Below are 17256 nucleotides of genomic sequence, written 5' to 3'. Positions count from 1 at the left end.
CAAGAATCAAGTGAATGTGGGGCAACAGGCTGACGATGGCATGCAATTTCAATTTATATGATGTCAGTGAGAGTTCCTAATAAGCCACAAGCCTGTATTTAGGCGTGTTATTGAAAAGTCTGAGCATTTTCTCAGTTTCTCATTTGATATAATGATGGGGATAAGGTAATAAGTAGTATATGTAATCAGCCAGTACCACGTCAAAAGATCTGGTACCCACATGCATACGAGAGCTCTCTTTTGAATTGGTTTCGGTGCGTACATGTGGGATAGTACATCATTTTTTTTTAAATACTAATTTGTAAAGTGTATTTATCACCGAGCATTCAACTCATTGCCAAGAGCGATGAAGGGAAAAATGCAGAGCACAACAGGGAAGTATCCTAACTCTTTTTTTTTTCCTCTCTCTTTACAGGCTGCGAAGTACAAGCTGGCAGCTCTGCCTGTGGCAGGTGCTGTCATTGGGGGCGTGGTGGGGGGTCCTATTGGGCTCCTTGCAGGCTTCAAAGTGGCAGGAATTGCAGCTGCACTTGGCGGTGGGATTTTGGGCTTCACAGGTGGGAAATTGATACAAAGAAAAAAGCAAAAACTGATTGATCAGGTCTCTTCCAGCTGTCCGGAGCTTTCTTGCCAAAGAGCCAAAAAATCCAGCTGAAGTATAGGTTCATCACGACTAGGAACAAAAGTATAGTAGCCGTGCTAATGACAGACTTGCAGCCTTACGCTTTAAATACGAGGCTGGGTTGTGTGAACTTGTGTGACATTTTGCCAGCAAGTACTGTTATTGTGGGTGGGGGGAAACAGTAATGTCAGAACTTCAGAGCTTCCTCTTTTCAGATGTGGTAAGTTACATCAGTCTTTTAAGAATTACCTGGGTAACTTCAATTACAGAATTCTTAGGCGAGATACAGGCACAGCTGTAATGATGGATGACAGGTGTTTCATGCTGATTTGCACAAAATGTCTTTCAGACGGTACTGAGGGAGAGCCTTGGAAAACCCTAGTGCTTTCCCATGAACACCACCCAGAAGCTGGAACTTATATTATAATTAATTATATTTTAATCTAATGCCTGTCCTCCAGAGACAGGGAAATAAGCTCCCATCCATCTTTCACGTTCAGAGTACTACAAAATTTACTTCCCTTTATCAGAATTCCCAAATGCCTCCTGTGTGTGCCTGTTCAAAACTTGCACAGGGAAGCATTAGGTGCTATAGAGTAAGGTTAAAATGGTGGGTGAGCAACGTGGAGAAAAAATGTGTGTATAGCCAGCATCTGTCTGAATCGGCCAACTCAGATCAGCATCATCATCAGTTTTTCCCATTTTCATTTATTTTTTTTTAATTTGTAAACTCCCCATTTGCTCAAAGTGTAGTTCAATCTTAGCCTCAGAAGCAACCCTTGAGGACTGCCATCAGAGAATACTCGTTTTTCGTGGCTCTTCAGCTCCTTGGCACATCTCAAGAGCATTGCAGACGGAATGAAGTGCCAAACCCTAACCCTTCTGAGCCAGAAGCCTCAGCTTGCTGCAGCAGTGCTCCTGGGTAGATGCTGCTCTCGCTTCTCATAGCCTGGCACCGGCAGCACTCCGGTGGGAGAGCTAAGTAGCTTCACTGGAAGGCGGTGCTGCAGCAGGGCCCGCTCCCTCAATCGTATTTTATCCCTCAAAGGTACCATTAGGTGCCAGGGGAGAGGGTGGTGAAGCAGCGAGGCCCCGCGAGGTACCTGTTAAATGGTGCCCCTGGCAGCTGACCAGATCCTGGGACTAGTTTGAAAATGGCAACCTGATACTGTTTGCTTCACGATAAGTAATCCGTGCTTGTTCAGGTCAGCTGCGCACCTCCTGCAGCCTGCTTACTGCTGAGGCTTCTGCTCCCTCCTGCACTGCATGGCAGCCTCTCAGCCTTTTCAGTTGAGCGTTTGGGACATGCTGTACTGTGAAGCCTGCATAGGGTTAGGTACTGTTTGTAGTACATGCCCCTTATCCTTACCTTCCTTATTTTGCTGCTTAAGAAGCCCTTTGCTCCTGTAACTTCTGTTGTTAGGTACAGGAGTGCTACCGTTTTTATTTTCACCTAAGCTTCCTGTTCAGCACGTGGTCCTACCTCCATCCTTGCAGGACGGTTCCCACACTATTGCTGCTGCTGTCAGGAGGAACAGAAAGGCAAGTTGGGAAGCTGCTGCTTTATGTTTTTTTAATTGTTCAGTTCATCCTGAGCGCTGCAAGCTTGCTCGAGCCCTGTTTTATTAGGTGAACACTGAAGTCAGCGTTCAGCGCTGAGGTTCCCGAGCAGGGAACACGGTACAGGGAAGCATACCTTTTAGAAAAAGCTCCCTTTTTTAACCACTGCTGTGATAGCATCATTGGAAAGAACCATCTGCTAATGACAGATGATAGGTTTTTATGCCTAGGGACACTGTAAGCAACTGTTAGTTACAGCACAAGTACCTTTTTCTGAACAGTTCTTCTGTATTACTTTTAAAATATGATTGAAATTGCTATCAGTCAGAGCATGGCATCTATTTTAAGTAGGAATGAGGCTCAGGGAAGCAATGTGTACAGGAATAGTTTTCACGAGTAATCACGAACATTGTCAAAACTGCACGTGTTAAAGCCGCAGTGCCTACATCTGTAAAATCAGCTGGAGTGGAAAACATGACCCGAGTAATTCAGCTCATTTGCGCCTGTCATGCAGAAACCCTTTTCTTTTCTTCGGATGTAAATACATTTAATGAGTCTGTAACAACTTCACCCTATGGCTGCTCATTCCCGTGATTGGTAATTTCTACAGTTAAAGGAAGAAACTAAGGAAGAAGTTCTTAAATAGAAACTATGTTTGATCCTTCGTATGATTTAAAAAAAACAGGTCTGCTTTCCTACGGTACAGTGCTAGACCACGTGCATCTAAGTGCCAGTAGCCACATCAGAGACGTTGCAGGCTCTGCCCTCTCCTCCTGAAGTGGACTTAATGCCAGGACAATCTAAAGTCAGAGCTGAGCTACTGCTACAGCTTACACAGTCAGCTTAGTATGGGCTCATCTCATAAAAGATCTAGCACAAAAACTATTCTTCCTCCTTGTGTCTTTAAGGAAGCAATTTAAAAACATTGTGTACACACTAAACTGGGGAGGCTGTTATTTAAGCCATGATTTTTAAAATAGATGGGTTATTTACATATGTGAAAAAATACGGGCATCTGAGTAACAGAACTAGCATTTAAATTGCTAGGGATGTTAGTCAGAAGATATGCAAAATATACATAATTCTTTCAGACCAAATAAAAGTTTTTGCCTATCAGACTGTGTAGCATTTATTTATAATGTCACTTTTTATTTCCTTTCAGCATCTAAAAGCTTAATCCTTCAGCAATTTCCTATTACTAAAACAATTATGTTACGAACATTTAGGAATCCTGTACTGAGTTACCAAACACACACTTCAGCTATTAAAATGTTTACATTGACTAAAATTAACACGAGTTCCTCAAGTGTCTCAGGCATCTAGTAACTGGTACAGAAATCAACTCCTGGAGTTTAGTTAAAGAAAGAACTTGGAATGATTTTGTTCTGTGTGGGGATAACGCTAAAGTTGTTTGACAGCTTCCCCTGATAGCCTGGAGAAGCGTTAAAGGGTTGGTTAGCTGAGCACTGAAGGGTTAAGACTAGTGACACAGATGATCAGGAATTGAGGGGCTCAGTTTGAAAAGCTCACATTTTGTCCAGCGCTCCCTGCATGACACGCTTGCTCTACCTACTTAAATTCCTCGTATCATCGGATACTTCAAAAGCTTAAGCGATGCTGACCACCACGTTAAGTGTAAGTAGACTTCAGCTGTTCAACCTTCTGCTTGCAAATAGGAAAGTCACTGAGAAGTCAGTAGTCCATCCAGGTCAACGCTTACTGAGAACCCAGGAGAATCTGGTCCAACTCCGACAAAGACACAGTGAAGTGACTGACATAAAACTGATGCATCTCTCTGTCGACCTGGTGCAGAGATGCCGAAGCTCTAGGAACACAGCCTTACTCAGAAAAACAAGTGTGGATGAAGAAAGGGGGCTGGAGGTGGCACATCCTTCCCTAACCAGGTGAAAGCACCAGCCCTCGGACCGCTGGTTGCATGATGAAGTAGCATCTCCAGGAAGAAGTTCAGTCGTCTTCCACCAAACAGCACTCGTAAGTAAGAATCCGAAGGGAAAACAGGAAACTCAAAGGAGCAAGATGAGCACTTTAAGGCACCACCTGGGAACAGACTATGATTTCAGATGCCCTAACAACTCAGTTCTGGAAGCAGCGCCTGCAGCAGATAACAAGTGGCAGCCTTAAAACCCTTCCCCTGCTGCCATCTTTGGATTCCAAGGGGAAGGTGGTATGAGTCAGCTGCCACAAGTGCTCCATTTGGAGTGAAACATACAAAAAAAAAAAAAGCTCTTAAACAGCCTTGCACTACCCTTTTAGCTACCAGTTCTGCATCTGCTCAGCTTTATCTCAGTGCTGGTCAGCGCTAGCACCTGTCTCCTCAGAATCGCCCCAGAAAGCTCCTGTGCCTGAGGCTGGAGGTGCTTCACGGAGCAGGCTCTGTCGGGATCAGCTTTCGGCACAGCTGCACAGGGCCACGTGGCTCTTCTCAAATAGCCGAGCAAGAATCCAAGAATAAGCAATAACTAAGGCAGAAGACAACAGGAGTAAAACAGTTTGGAATGGCTGTTTAGCAGGTACACATCTGCCAGGAATGCTGTTGTAACACTTGCATAGTGTTAGGTCATTTAAGACATCAGACATTAAGAGTGACAAAACAAAAGACAGCAGTGCACTCCTAGTCCTCTCCTGCTTTGAAGGGTTTGTAATATTTGTGTTCCTGTAACACAGTTATGTGTACAGCACAGTAATTCCAGGAAACCAGAGCAGGTCAGTGCAGCCCTACCATCCAAAACACAGCCATCGCCATTACAACTTTTCCTTTCCTCACCTGGTAATAGCCAGAATTGTTTAATTGCTCGAACATTTAGACCCAGTAAAGCACCACACGAGATTCTGTAAAACTTTAATTTATTCCCTTCCCAAGTATCCAGAATAGAAGACCCTCTTAAGTTGGAGAAAAATGTGACAAAGAAAGAGATTACCAGGATAGCTGTTCACATGAAGAAGAAGAGAAAGCACGTACTACCAAGATTACACAGAAAACAACCCAAAAGTCCTATTTAATGGGATAGTGCAAGTTAACAGCATGTCTCTGGCAAGGATACCTTCATTTGGATTATAAAAGTTTTACAGAACAGAGTTAGATCAAGAGTCTGGATGGGTCTCTGGTATTTTACTCTAGCATTAGGAACGTACTGTTTGAAAGATGCTGTACAGAATGACCCACCAAACAAATGTATTTACAAGCCTGGGGAGAAAAAAATTATTTTTCAGTTTATTCAAAATAAAAATACACATAGAATTATGAAAATATAGGTTTACTATTTCCACCACACAGAAGTCAATGCTGCTGTCTGAAAGGCTTGCAAGATCATTTCAAGTTTTTAAAGTTCATCTTTTTCCCTCAATAAGGTGTACCTATGTTCACTGGGTGCCAGCTTCTGGAATGAACTCTCTGGTGGGCTGCTTGCTAAATCCTGAATTGGCTGAAAAACAGAACAAACCGTAAAATCACTCGTTACACATTTTTTTCATCAATTGCCTCCATTAAAGGAACTTCTAACAGTTAGAGGAGCGCACAAATAGCCAGCATTCTCACAAATTGAGCTTTTTTTGGAGCGGGGGACATACTAAAAGTCCCAAGTAGGTAAATACACATCCACACACATATTAAGTACCGTCGGTTAAGGACATTTCTTTTGTTAGCAGATCTGAAAGGTAACTACCATCATACAAGTTTCTGTACGAGTGACTTAAAAGTCTTTCAAATGCACCCTACTATAGATTTATTTGAGTATCTGCTACTTGCTTTGAAGGTATTTTGGTTTGTGTGTTTGATTTTCGGATACCAGGGCAGAAGTACAATCGCTGCCGAAGTATTTTAAAAGTAATTTCCTGTGAAAACCAAAAAAAACCCACATGCAACTCAGGGGACATGTATGACTTCGGAGAGCAAGCTCCAGCTTAATTTCCACCCAGTATTTCCATTGCACAGGCATACACATCTTCCACAAGATGGCAGGATGCCATATAAAGATGAGAAAGTAAACAAACCTAGGAAACTAGATCGTGCCCCTGTTCTCCCTCGGAAAACGCACACAAGAGCCAGTGTGCAGCTCTCAGCATCGAGCCTCTGCCCAGATGTGCGGCAGAATCCAGGAAGTCGGCAGGCTTCCTCCCTCCCTGGCCAAACTTGCTCCACGTTGTACTGGCCTCGAAGTATGCCTAGCCCCAAGCCGACTGAGCAGCCTGCGCCTCAGTCTCCTGCTCTGCTTGACACCATTTCCTCCAGCTCCTCCCACTGACCTGAATTCAAGTTGCTCACTGAATTCTTGGGAAACACTGGAAGTTACCAGTTAAATGAACTAATAGGGGGAAAATTCGGCCTTCGTGTTTCCACGGCCAATCATCACAACAGTCAAAAGCAGTCATTCTCCCTGCCCAAGGCACTCTCTCCTATTCCACAGCCAATGTGCTGTGTCTCCTCTCCAGTGAGTGCAGCTGTGGATCCCCCTGGTCCCTGAACTTACTTTCCATTTATGAGTTTACTTGAGCAGCCTACACATGGGTAAGGTGTTAGAACAGCAAGGGGCTCGGCTTATTTCAGCATCACCAATGCCTGCTGCTGTTCTGAGGCCAGCTGCTCACAACCACGCTTTGGGGCCAGTCACCCACAGAGCGCCGGGAACAATTCCTGACTCAGAAATCTGCAGGCTTTTCGTAGAATCACGGATTTGTTTGGGTTGGAAGGGACCTTAAAGCCCACCCAGTTCCAACCCTCTGCCATGGGCAGGGACGCCAACCACCAGACCAGGCTGCCCAAAGCCCCATCCAGCCTGGCCTTGAGCACCTCCAGGGATGGGGCATCCAGAGCTCCTCTGGGCAGCCTGTGCCAGTGCCTCACCACCCTTACAGTGAAGAATTTACTCCTAACCTCTAATCTAAATCTATCCTCTTTTAGTTTAAGACCATTCCCCCTTGTCCCATCATTATCCCAAGGCACCCCAATAAGAGGAGAAAGGGTCTCCTCTGGGACCAACATGGCTCTTCAAGGGCTAGACAATATAACATCTATGTCGAAATGACTGTATAAAAGCAATTATTTCTTTAGATAGAGTCTGAGGTAATGAGAAGGTTGCCTGACAGACTTATATTTGCATTTCCCAGCATGACACCAAGTGCATGAGCAGAGGGGTGCATCATGGAGACCCAAGACTGAGTAAGACACAGGCTGGGCTGAGCTGAGGGAATCAGAGCTAGAAAAGTCCTTTCTTTTCTGCCTACTGGTTAAAGCTCAGCACTGAGGTGCCAAGTTTTGTCTGAAGAAGGATCTGGAAGTTATGTTCCTGAAGAGATCTCAGGAGTGGCTGCCATGCATGTAACTATAATCATCTTTAAGAAGAATAGTAAGGAATCCGCACTGACAAATGCAGTCTGTGACTACTATTAATGCCACTTTTTATCTGTATTAATAAAAGTAATAAGCCCCATTACCACTTATCACTCCTTAGTTGATGCTCTAATAATCTGCCTCCTGCTTGGACTGGTGACTACAAGTCAATAAATACAACAACCGATGTTTCCCCTTAGAAGCACCCTCTCAGTACGTTACGTGGGCTACAATGCGTTTATGGTTTTATATCCATAAGTATCAGTTTTCCCTAGTGAAAATCAAATGAGAACGTAAGAGCAGCTTTATAAGCTCAAAAAAGTTGTCTAGACCAGGATCTTTCAGTGGAGAAAACAGATATTCTTACACTCCTTCCTTTATACAAGGAAGATAGGTAGTGTATTTCCGTATTTCCCTCTAATGCTCTCCCTCCCTTTAACCAAAAGAAGCTTTTAAAGCAAGAGCAAAGCAGAAATGGCAACACTATGTTTCTATAACAGATTTCTCTTTCAGAAATAAAGTACAGCTATGACTAGGAAAAAAAACAGTCTTCATTAAATTGCCAAGTTACATGTGTCTGTTGTAACCTTACCTGACCAGGTGCTACATCAGTTGGATCAGGGCCGTGATGAAACTCTCTATGCAATTTTCCAGAATGCAAGTCTAGTACAAATTGCTTCAGTTTACCTGGAACTCTGGAACAAATTAAACAAACACCCACATGTTTATTAGAAGTTAAGTCCAAACACAGAAGACAAAGTGTACTGTTTAGAGTAGCCAACTTCTGTTCATCTGGCACACTATGTTCACTTTCAAGGGATTAATAGAGGACAGAAAGCAAATGGTTTGTTAAGGTATCCTACCAGCTTCTTTTTCTTTCCACTGTCTCTCGAGAACACAGCAAGTATTTCATCTTTTCAATAACTCCCACCGCGTCGTACTAGCCAATAACTTCATTGTAGACTCACTTCAGCTCCCCACTAACCATAATGTAAGGGAGAACAGCAGGCTCCAAGTGCACAGTTTACAGATACAAATGACAGTTGGGTAGCAGTATTGACAAAACATCTTTGAAAGGTTCTCTACTGCCTGAGTAACTGCATATACGCTAGAGATAAGCACTAAGAGGATATCAATTTAAATCTAATCTGAAATCATCTACTGTCACCCACAGCAAACGTGCTAAACTACAGCATCCAATTTTATTTGCGAGATGTCAAATAGACTAAAAAGCTTAAAAGGAGGAGTTGATCTAATAAGCATCAAAGATGAGATTAAAAAAATCAACACGAGCAGCACACGTGCAATCAAAAGATTGCTTACGGAGCTAAAAGATGGAGACAGGTTTAGTAGGGAGCCCTTCATTAGGCCAATTAGGGAAGTGGGACAAAGTGGGGTGAGGCTGGCTACCAGCTGTATTCCAGATCATTATTCAACTCTACGGACAAAAAGTAGCGTAAGGCCGAGTCAGAGGGTATCAGCGCAGCAGTGCCGCTAACTGTAAGCGAGCGGTAGCACTTTGAGGGACGTCTTCCCTTCCCAGGCAGGATCAGGAATTAGCGCTGAGGTAGAGAAGGGCGTTCATTTCAGCCCAGCTGTACAAACAGCAGGATCGCTGCTCCTTGGGCTCCTAGGAGCCTACGGGTCAGCCATGCTGCTGACGACATTCCTCTCCAACCTCTTCTCCTCCCCTAACGCAGCAAGGGCATTTGGTGCCTACAGCCCCTTGTAGCTCCCCAGTTCTCTCTGAAAAACTCCAGCTGATTTGTTGAACAGTCCCTGTTATCACTTCCAACCTGCAACAGCAGGCTGAATAGGGCCAAGTGGCCAAAGCAGGAGGAAAAAATGCTGCGTGAAGGTCTGATTTGCCTCTGAAGTGGCTGTTCTCCAAATCGCAACTCTCTAAAGAGGACAGCAGCAATACCAGTTGAGGAAATCAAAGTATGGGTATCCAAACCCTACAGGTTGGTGGCAGCAGTGATATTACAAGAAAGAAAAGTCTGGGGAAAAAAAAAAGACCAGAAAAATGTACTAAAATGGCAGAAATCCTCACAGGTGAAGAAAAGTCTTAGCATTAAGATTTTAAATGATCTCCAAGCACTCTTCATTTCCAAACCGTTTGTTACATACTTCTAAGTACCAGCTCAATCTCCCAGAGCAAGACTGAATAATTATTTATCACCAAGCAACTGTCTCCAATCCTGACATCTCTCTCATCTTCATTTGTATGTAACAACTGGTATACAAACAGGCAAGTAGCTGTCATTATTCTGATAGTGTTTCACAGAAACAGAACGTGTAAAATACATAACGTGAAAGTCGAAACTAAACATCTCTATTACCCCTCTGTAAGAGATAATGATTTATTTTAGGACTGTTTTCAAAGTGACAATGAAAAGAGCGCTTTAAAAATGCAAATTACACTTTTTTTTTTTTTTAAAGCATTGACACATGCAGTGAACACGATCTTCTTCCAAAGAAATAGGAACAGGAGGAGAAAAATAATCACTATGATTTTCAACATGCATAGCTTTAGATATTTGAAAAGCACTATTACAGTTAGTATTACAAAAAAATAAAAATCGAAGGACTACACTTTTAGCCTGTGGAGAATTATGGGGAAAAGGTGAGTTTGAACTCTCCTTCCAAACAAACATTTCAGGTAGGAAAATGCCTGCTGGAATGGCAGAATTAGACAAGGTTATGCTGACACTGCATGTTAAATCTGAGCTTTGAATCCTTGGCTTTGACCAAAACACATTAGAATTAAAATACTCTGAGTTTCCAAAAGTAAGAATGGGCAAAGATTGAAGTCTCAAAGCCCAGACCCCTAACCAGGGCTTAGCAAGCAGTGTATATGGAGGTATCTCCTTTGAGATAGAAAATGGAATTTAACACAACCTGAAGACAAAAACAGAACACTTGCAGATTTCTTCAGGCCCCTGAAGATGCGTACACATCTTCACTCTTCAGCAGAACTGGGGAGAGTAAACATCTGCTTCCAATGACTGTTTTCAAGGCAGCACAATATGAAAAGACAGGCTGATGTAAAGAGGAATTATCAAAGTGGTATTTCACTTCAGCACCCCAACGCTTCTCTCTCATGTATTTTATTGAGATAATCTGCCACTGATCAACTGTTTTACACGCTGCACTTTGAAAACTTCAGAAACCCAGGCAATAAGGATTTCTCTGCCAACATTCCAGGCTAGACTAATGCAGGAAGTTTGGGATCACAGAGCAGGAAAAACCAAACCAACAGGCTTCTTACACAGGGCATTTTACAATAATCATTGCATAACAGCAGTTAGACATTGTGTGTTATTTTAAAGCTTTTAGAGTTAATTGGTACATCTAGAGCGACGGTAGTAAAAATACCACGCCAGGTTCCAAATACTTAACTATTAAGAAAAACAGCAAAACTTTGAAAGAGCAGCCGCCTTCTAAAAACTTAATGTGAGATTCTCTTCTAACATAAAAGCAATGAACTCCATTTAAACAAACACATCACACCCAGTCATACCAACTTAAGACTCTTACATTGACTTGCACACAGGCAGCTTTACCTATCCCAGATTTATTCGTCTTCCTATTATAACCCTATTTAAAATATAGGCATGTGTTTTCCTTTGTTCTTCTCAACAGAAAAAATAACATGCAGAGAGAAGAATACTTACGAGAGGTCACTGAAGTCTGGAAAAACATACATGTGCCTGAAGCTATCGATAGCAATAACCGGACAGTCTGCTGGAGTCTTCTGAATATGGAGGAGGGGGTGCCTGAATTTATCACAGTCAGCATGGAGGAAGTTTATTGTACCTTGAAATTGTGAGCAGAGAAAAATCCATGTTAGGATTTATTTTATTTATCCTGAATCCTACTCTAAGTATTTTCACAAGTAGTACAAAGGTGGAGATACTAAATAGATACAACATGCAAATTTGAAAACAGATTTAAACAACTAGGCACACTAAAATAACAGATTTTCTGAAAGTGTTTTTGGCTACAACACAAGCTGAAGTTTTGTTTTAATGCCCTCTCTAACTGTATGAAATTGGTGAGACATGGACAATTTCTGAAATAGTTCCTTAATAATAAATTGTTTCAACTTTAATCACTTCTAGAGGAATCAATCCTCACCGTCAAGAAGCACATAAAACTAGGCTTCTGTTTGACCTTTGCTTCCATTCTACATTGAGTTCATCTGAAAAAAGTCTGTAGCAATAAAGAGTTGATACAAACCTTTTTCACTTATTAACTGTCGTGCAACCTCCTGCTGGAATTTCTCTAAACTCTCCAAGTCATCCTTCATGTGGAAAAGTATGAGAAAAGGAAGGCCTTCTTCTGTCAGTTCCTGCACAGAAAACAAAAGACAAGATTCATTTCTTCCATTTCCTAAATATGCTTAAGTGATTCCAGCAGTTTTCAAAGTCAGCAAGATCTCTGATTTATAAAGACCAGAAAGATATAATTAAGGACATTAACTGCTGACCTTTCATCTAAGACACCCGATTTACACAGGTAACTCTGTTTCTTTCCCCTTTATCATATGTAGCAGTTAAAAGATGCAAGTATTTTATTATTAACATTTTAGAAGTTGGTGATTTCTTAGCATAACTCAACAAATGAGTATCTTTAACTATCTCCCATCCTTAAGAAAAAAAAAAAAAGCAGAAGCTAATGACATGACTGTACCGTTTACAATCAAGCACTACTCTTTTGCCAATGAGCGCGTCCTGACTGGTCAACTGTGTAAAGCATCGTTATGAAACTCACATGCTGATCATCACTAAAGGTGAGAAACAAATGAAAATCTTTGTTGGACAGGCAAGCTTTAGTTCCTCGTTAGGAATGCATTCTTGCACCCCGAGTGCCTTCCAAAAATCTCTCTCCAGTGACAGATAATTGTATCAACTCCTGAAATATTTTATTCAGGAATTTTCTTTTATTCAAAACCAAAACAAAACATGAACTACACATATTTGCTTGCTTCAGAAGTCATTTTTTTTTGAGTCAAACGCCAGTTCAATTTACTAGAGACCAACTGAAGAAAGTCATTTACCAAAGGAAATGCCTACGATCTCACTTATCTTTCATTTGCACAACTGGTATACAAGCAAGTGCTGTTGCTTCTTCGTTTCCATTCTGTATCTGAATAAAGCCTATGCTTTTTGAGAAAGACAGCACTTGACAGCACTTCTACCACCAAATACAGTTTCTTCAGATACTTCCAATCTGCAGCAAGTTGGAAGAAACACTTTCCCTATCAGCATGCAGCCAGTTTCATGGTGGACATGAAATAGCCAGCAGCCTCCTTTCAAGCAAGCCTGCAAATCGAGTCGAAGCTCAGTCTTTTAACAGCAGGTTCCAAAAATCCTCATAACTTCAGTGCTCCTGGCAAAACGGAAACTTCCCAACCCATCACTAAAACAACCCCTGATCACATTTGCTCTCATTTTTCATTTAAAATTTATAGTAGAAATTGTTGCATTCATATTGAAGTATTCTGGTACCATAAACGCAGCCTAAGTCACATCACTCCCTAGCTTTTCTCTGTAGTATTGTGCAGTATATATTAAGAGCCTATCTAACTACTATGCAATTTCAGCAGGCAGAAATCCCTATTTTAGCATGTTTAAATTTGTTTGGGTAACAGCAACACTGAAATTTTTAAACAAAGTTGCCAGGCAAAACATCAGGTTGGAATTGAAAATATTTGCCTAAGTAAACGGGAATTGAAGGTTGCAAGAACAACCAGAAAAGCCAAGACACAATGTGATACAGACTGACAGCGACGAACCTTGGCTTCTAAGGCTCAAAAATCCAATTTCACCATGGGAAAAGTACACTGAAAATCTATCTCACAGGTCTAAACACAACGGCATGTGGTATCTTTTACGTGGCAACTGACTGAGTTGTGAATGAAGATTAATATTTGTTTAACTAAGACCTTTCCAATGTAAGTTGGCAGCGTTGACTAGAAGGTCATATTTAAATTGTTTTGTGCATCCCACCCTATTCCTCCCTCATGCAAATTGAAGTGTTCTGCATGCCCAGAGAAGCAGTGTTACATACTGTGCACGTTCAGGATAAAAAATTAAAAACTTGTGTAAACTGAGAACAACGGATTCTTCCGTCATGCGACTGATTCTTTGGTTCAAAACCAACGTGGACAACGTGCTGCAATTCATTACAAACTTAACAGAGTTTCCAGCAGATGCTGTGGCTATATACAAATACTCCCTGAGACGCTTTGACCTTTCTAATTGTTTTTTTCCCTGTTTATTTAACAAAAAAGTTATAATACAGATCTGGAAATAGGTGAAAAAGAAGAGTAAGTCATGAAAGGAAAAAGAAAAGCACTGAAAGAAAATAAGGATAATTAGAAGAAAAAATGTTTAAATGCATGCCCCCAAATCCCACTTTATGAATTACAGCTAAAGGTAAAAGCCAAGGAAAAGGACATGCGAACCTAAAAAGATTAAGAAGGTATCGGTGCTTAAATACATTGACCAAAAAAAAAAACAAAACAAAAAACACCACGTTTTTTAATTGATTCACCGAAGTAGCCAGCTCCATAGATGGTTAACACTATTTAACTATTATTAGCCACTTTGGAAGTGGCTAACACAATAACATTTTTCTACTACCAACTTTAACATCAAATTTTAAAAGCTAACTGACTATAATTAAATGATGGTTCACAACTATTTTATTCTTTTGAACTGTCATGGACATGCTCACATGGATATTTTCTACCTTGACTAGAAATGTTTTTTTCAAGGTTGTATTAAGCAAAAAACACTTAACTAATATTTCTCTCTGGATTTTAAAACAAATCAGTATCTTGTCATAACATTTGCAATTTACATGAATAATACAGTCTACCCAAGGTGTTACGCACTCATGTCACTCACATGTGTACTTACAGACACACATTTTTCTTACACATGTATGCTCTTAGTGTCCAACTGTCCACACTCATCAAGTCTCCAGACACTTTTTATGACCTATATGCATGACTATTTTTTTTTTTAACACTACCAGACTAAAATGCTATCACAAATTTGCCTCCAGTGAACTTCAAGTCTAACTAAAAAGCTCCAGAACAGCGAAAAAAATCAACGACAACTATTTTCTGCAAAAAGCAAAGCATGCAGAAGGTTGTTGGGCATGAATGAAAGACCCTGAAAGACACATTTTGATTTTGAGAAGGAAATCCCAAAAGTAGAAAGGTAGAAAAAAATTCTTACCTCCCCATTTTCAAATGTAATTTCTCGAACTAGTGGTACACATTTATCTTGTGTCCATGCATAAATCAAATCAAAATTGGTTAGAGAGCCTAAATATACCATATCTGGGGCATTTTCCTGTTGAAAAGAAAAATACTAGTTGAGAAACAGTAAAAATGACATTCCTACTGACCTGACATAAAGGTGACAATGTCTAGACAAATATTAAAAACCAATCTTATGCCCATATTCAACTGCCATGCATGTAACACTTCTATAAACTAAGTTACAGAAATACAAGCAAATAATTGCACGATCATTTATGCAATCAACTCCACTTCCTAAGATAACCTATGGGGAATTAACTTCTGCCAGGTGGAGAAATAACTCCATACCTAAAAATACCCCATTTTGTACATACTACCCTACTGCTCCATCATGCATTTACATCAGATGTAAACTAAATGCAGATACTAAGCTCCTTCATGCTGACAGTTATAAAGAATCACCAAAAAAACCCCACAACATAAAACAAACACACACGAAGTCCTCTAGGACTTGAAATTGGTATTTTACATTTGCTTTGCCAAAGATATGAATAAATAATTTTCCTTTCCCTTTCCTTTGTTCGCTAGTAGTTATAACTCAGTGTTCAGTGCTACCAACTTTTAAATGTAATTAAAGTTTTGGTTAACACCAAGTAAAGCACAGTTGCTGTGGTTTGACCCAGCTGGCACCCAGCCGAAACCAGGACAACAGCTTAGTAAGCTGAGGGCATGATTAAGCACACATTGATTCAGAAATGCCATATAAGCCTTGTAACTTAATAAAATGTTTTGGCAGAAAAAGGTTTGAAGTCCCCTTTCCCCTTAGGTCATTGCCTTTTTTTTAAATTTTGTTATTATTATGTAAGCAACATTTTTTTTACATATTTCAGAAAGGAGCATATGTGCAAATATTATGTTTCTAAGAAGTCTTGCAGATCTTTCTCCGTACTGAATTTTTCCTCAAGTTAAACTATGGGAGTTTGTTAACATGCTGTTAATTTCTACTATTTTTTTTTTAAATGAAGAAAATAGCTTTTAGCTCCCAAATGAGCTAAGCCACATAAGACAGGCAAGTTATAGTCAGAAAATTGCCACTTGCATTGAGAAATGGAAGGTTTACCAAATGTTGAACTTCAGACTTTTTTTTTTTAAAAGACATCTACAGGACACAAAATATCTATATATACCTATATAGGTATATACGAGATAAATTGACTGCTTTACTACAGAAAAAAACAATTTCTGGACACTGAAATAAAAAATGTCAGATATAGGTTTTGCACACTTAATTGGCAACAAATGACATCGAGATATTTTTCACTGGCTCTGAAACACCAGCTCCTATGACCCTATTTCTCACTCTGTTTAACAATGAAATAAAAGTAAGATTAAAGATGCAGCAACATACTGAATGGTGTGAATATAGTCTCCATTAGTTCATATTCATATATAAAGAAAATTAGCAAAATAAAATACATAGTTACACTTACCCCTGGTGGCTTGTAGATTATATTGTCTCCGCTAAATCTCTCTGCTTTTGAAATAGCCCTACAACAAACCAACCAGTAAGCATGTCTCGGTACAGACAAACAAAATAGCTGATACCAAAAATCATATTTTAATTCGCTATCTTCACTACGTTTTTCCTTCAAAATTTGAAGAATCAAAGTGCTTGATCTTTAAAGTAAAGTGACTCCACAGATTCTTGGTCAGGCTAGGTGAGAGGGCAGCAATGGAAGCAGCAAGCCAGATCCGTAAGATGAGAAGTTTGGAGTAAAGGCATCAAAGTGCAAGTGATGAATGCTTGTAGAATTTTGGATATGAGATCAGCAGAGAACAATGTTAATGAATTAATATGACCTTGTAAATTAAAAAAAAGGTAATAATTAAATACTCTTTCTTAAAAAAGGAAATGAGAGAGAAATGGATTTTTGTTTGTATTTATTCTTCCTGTTCCACTGTTTACATTGGAAATTTACGTCTTATCTACCTTTATAAAGCAGGGCTTTGCTAAACTCTACTGGCACAGCTAATGAGAAGACAGAGAGCAAACAAGCCCACACTAGATCTGTTCTGAGGATAAAATGGACAGAGAGCACAAGATGCAGCCTGTGGCTTCTGACCACTGATGGTACACGTGTTCCTGGAGAACACATGCAGTTCCTCCTAGATATTCAGCTCAGCATTACACCTTAGTGAATTCCCCCCTCGCCTCTGGCGTATTTTGTGGTTCCTTAATCCCAACCAGGACAGAGCATCCCGAAAGCTGCTACCTTGAACCCCAGAATTTATCATCTCTTATTTAAAGCGATGGGGTAGGCATGCAACATCAGAGAGATGCCCTGCCTCCTCTGCCATGCCTTGCCGTGCCAGCTTAACTGAAGCTGGCTAAACAGACCCAGCTGGCTGATTATGCCTCCAGAGAATGAGATGAGCCATCTATTTCTT

The 17256-nt window shown here is 40.6% G+C and overlaps 2 protein-coding genes across 4 annotated transcripts in view; one reads left to right on the top strand and one right to left on the bottom strand.

The window, feature by feature from the left end:
- STX17 (syntaxin 17) overlaps positions 1-3298 on the top strand; it is a 33660-nt gene extending 30362 nt beyond the window's left edge. For both annotated transcript variants that reach the window (XM_080582812.1, XM_080582811.1), the window contains exon 8: positions 416-3298. In XM_080582812.1, coding sequence (XP_080438938.1) covers positions 416-655 — 240 coding nt within the window. In that variant the 3' untranslated portion in view covers positions 656-3298. The remainder of the gene's footprint in view (positions 1-415) is intronic.
- A 1732-nt stretch (positions 3299-5030) lies between these two features.
- Positions 5031-17256, bottom strand: part of ERP44 (endoplasmic reticulum protein 44) — a 52487-nt gene continuing 40261 nt past the window's right edge. For both annotated transcript variants that reach the window (XM_080582809.1, XM_080582810.1), the window contains exons 7-12: positions 16299-16356; positions 14783-14899; positions 11772-11883; positions 11207-11348; positions 8122-8224; positions 5031-5625 (exon numbers count right to left, since the gene is read on the bottom strand). In XM_080582809.1, coding sequence (XP_080438935.1) covers positions 5524-5625; positions 8122-8224; positions 11207-11348; positions 11772-11883; positions 14783-14899; positions 16299-16356 — 634 coding nt within the window. In that variant the 3' untranslated portion in view covers positions 5031-5523. The remainder of the gene's footprint in view (positions 5626-8121; positions 8225-11206; positions 11349-11771; positions 11884-14782; positions 14900-16298; positions 16357-17256) is intronic.

This window comes from Anser brachyrhynchus (assembly GCF_964034855.1).
Source record: "Anser brachyrhynchus genome assembly, chromosome: 2".
NCBI lineage: Eukaryota > Metazoa > Chordata > Aves > Anseriformes > Anatidae > Anser > Anser brachyrhynchus.
Note: the sequence above shows the minus strand (reverse complement) of the source record. Positions and strands in the feature narration are given on the sequence as shown.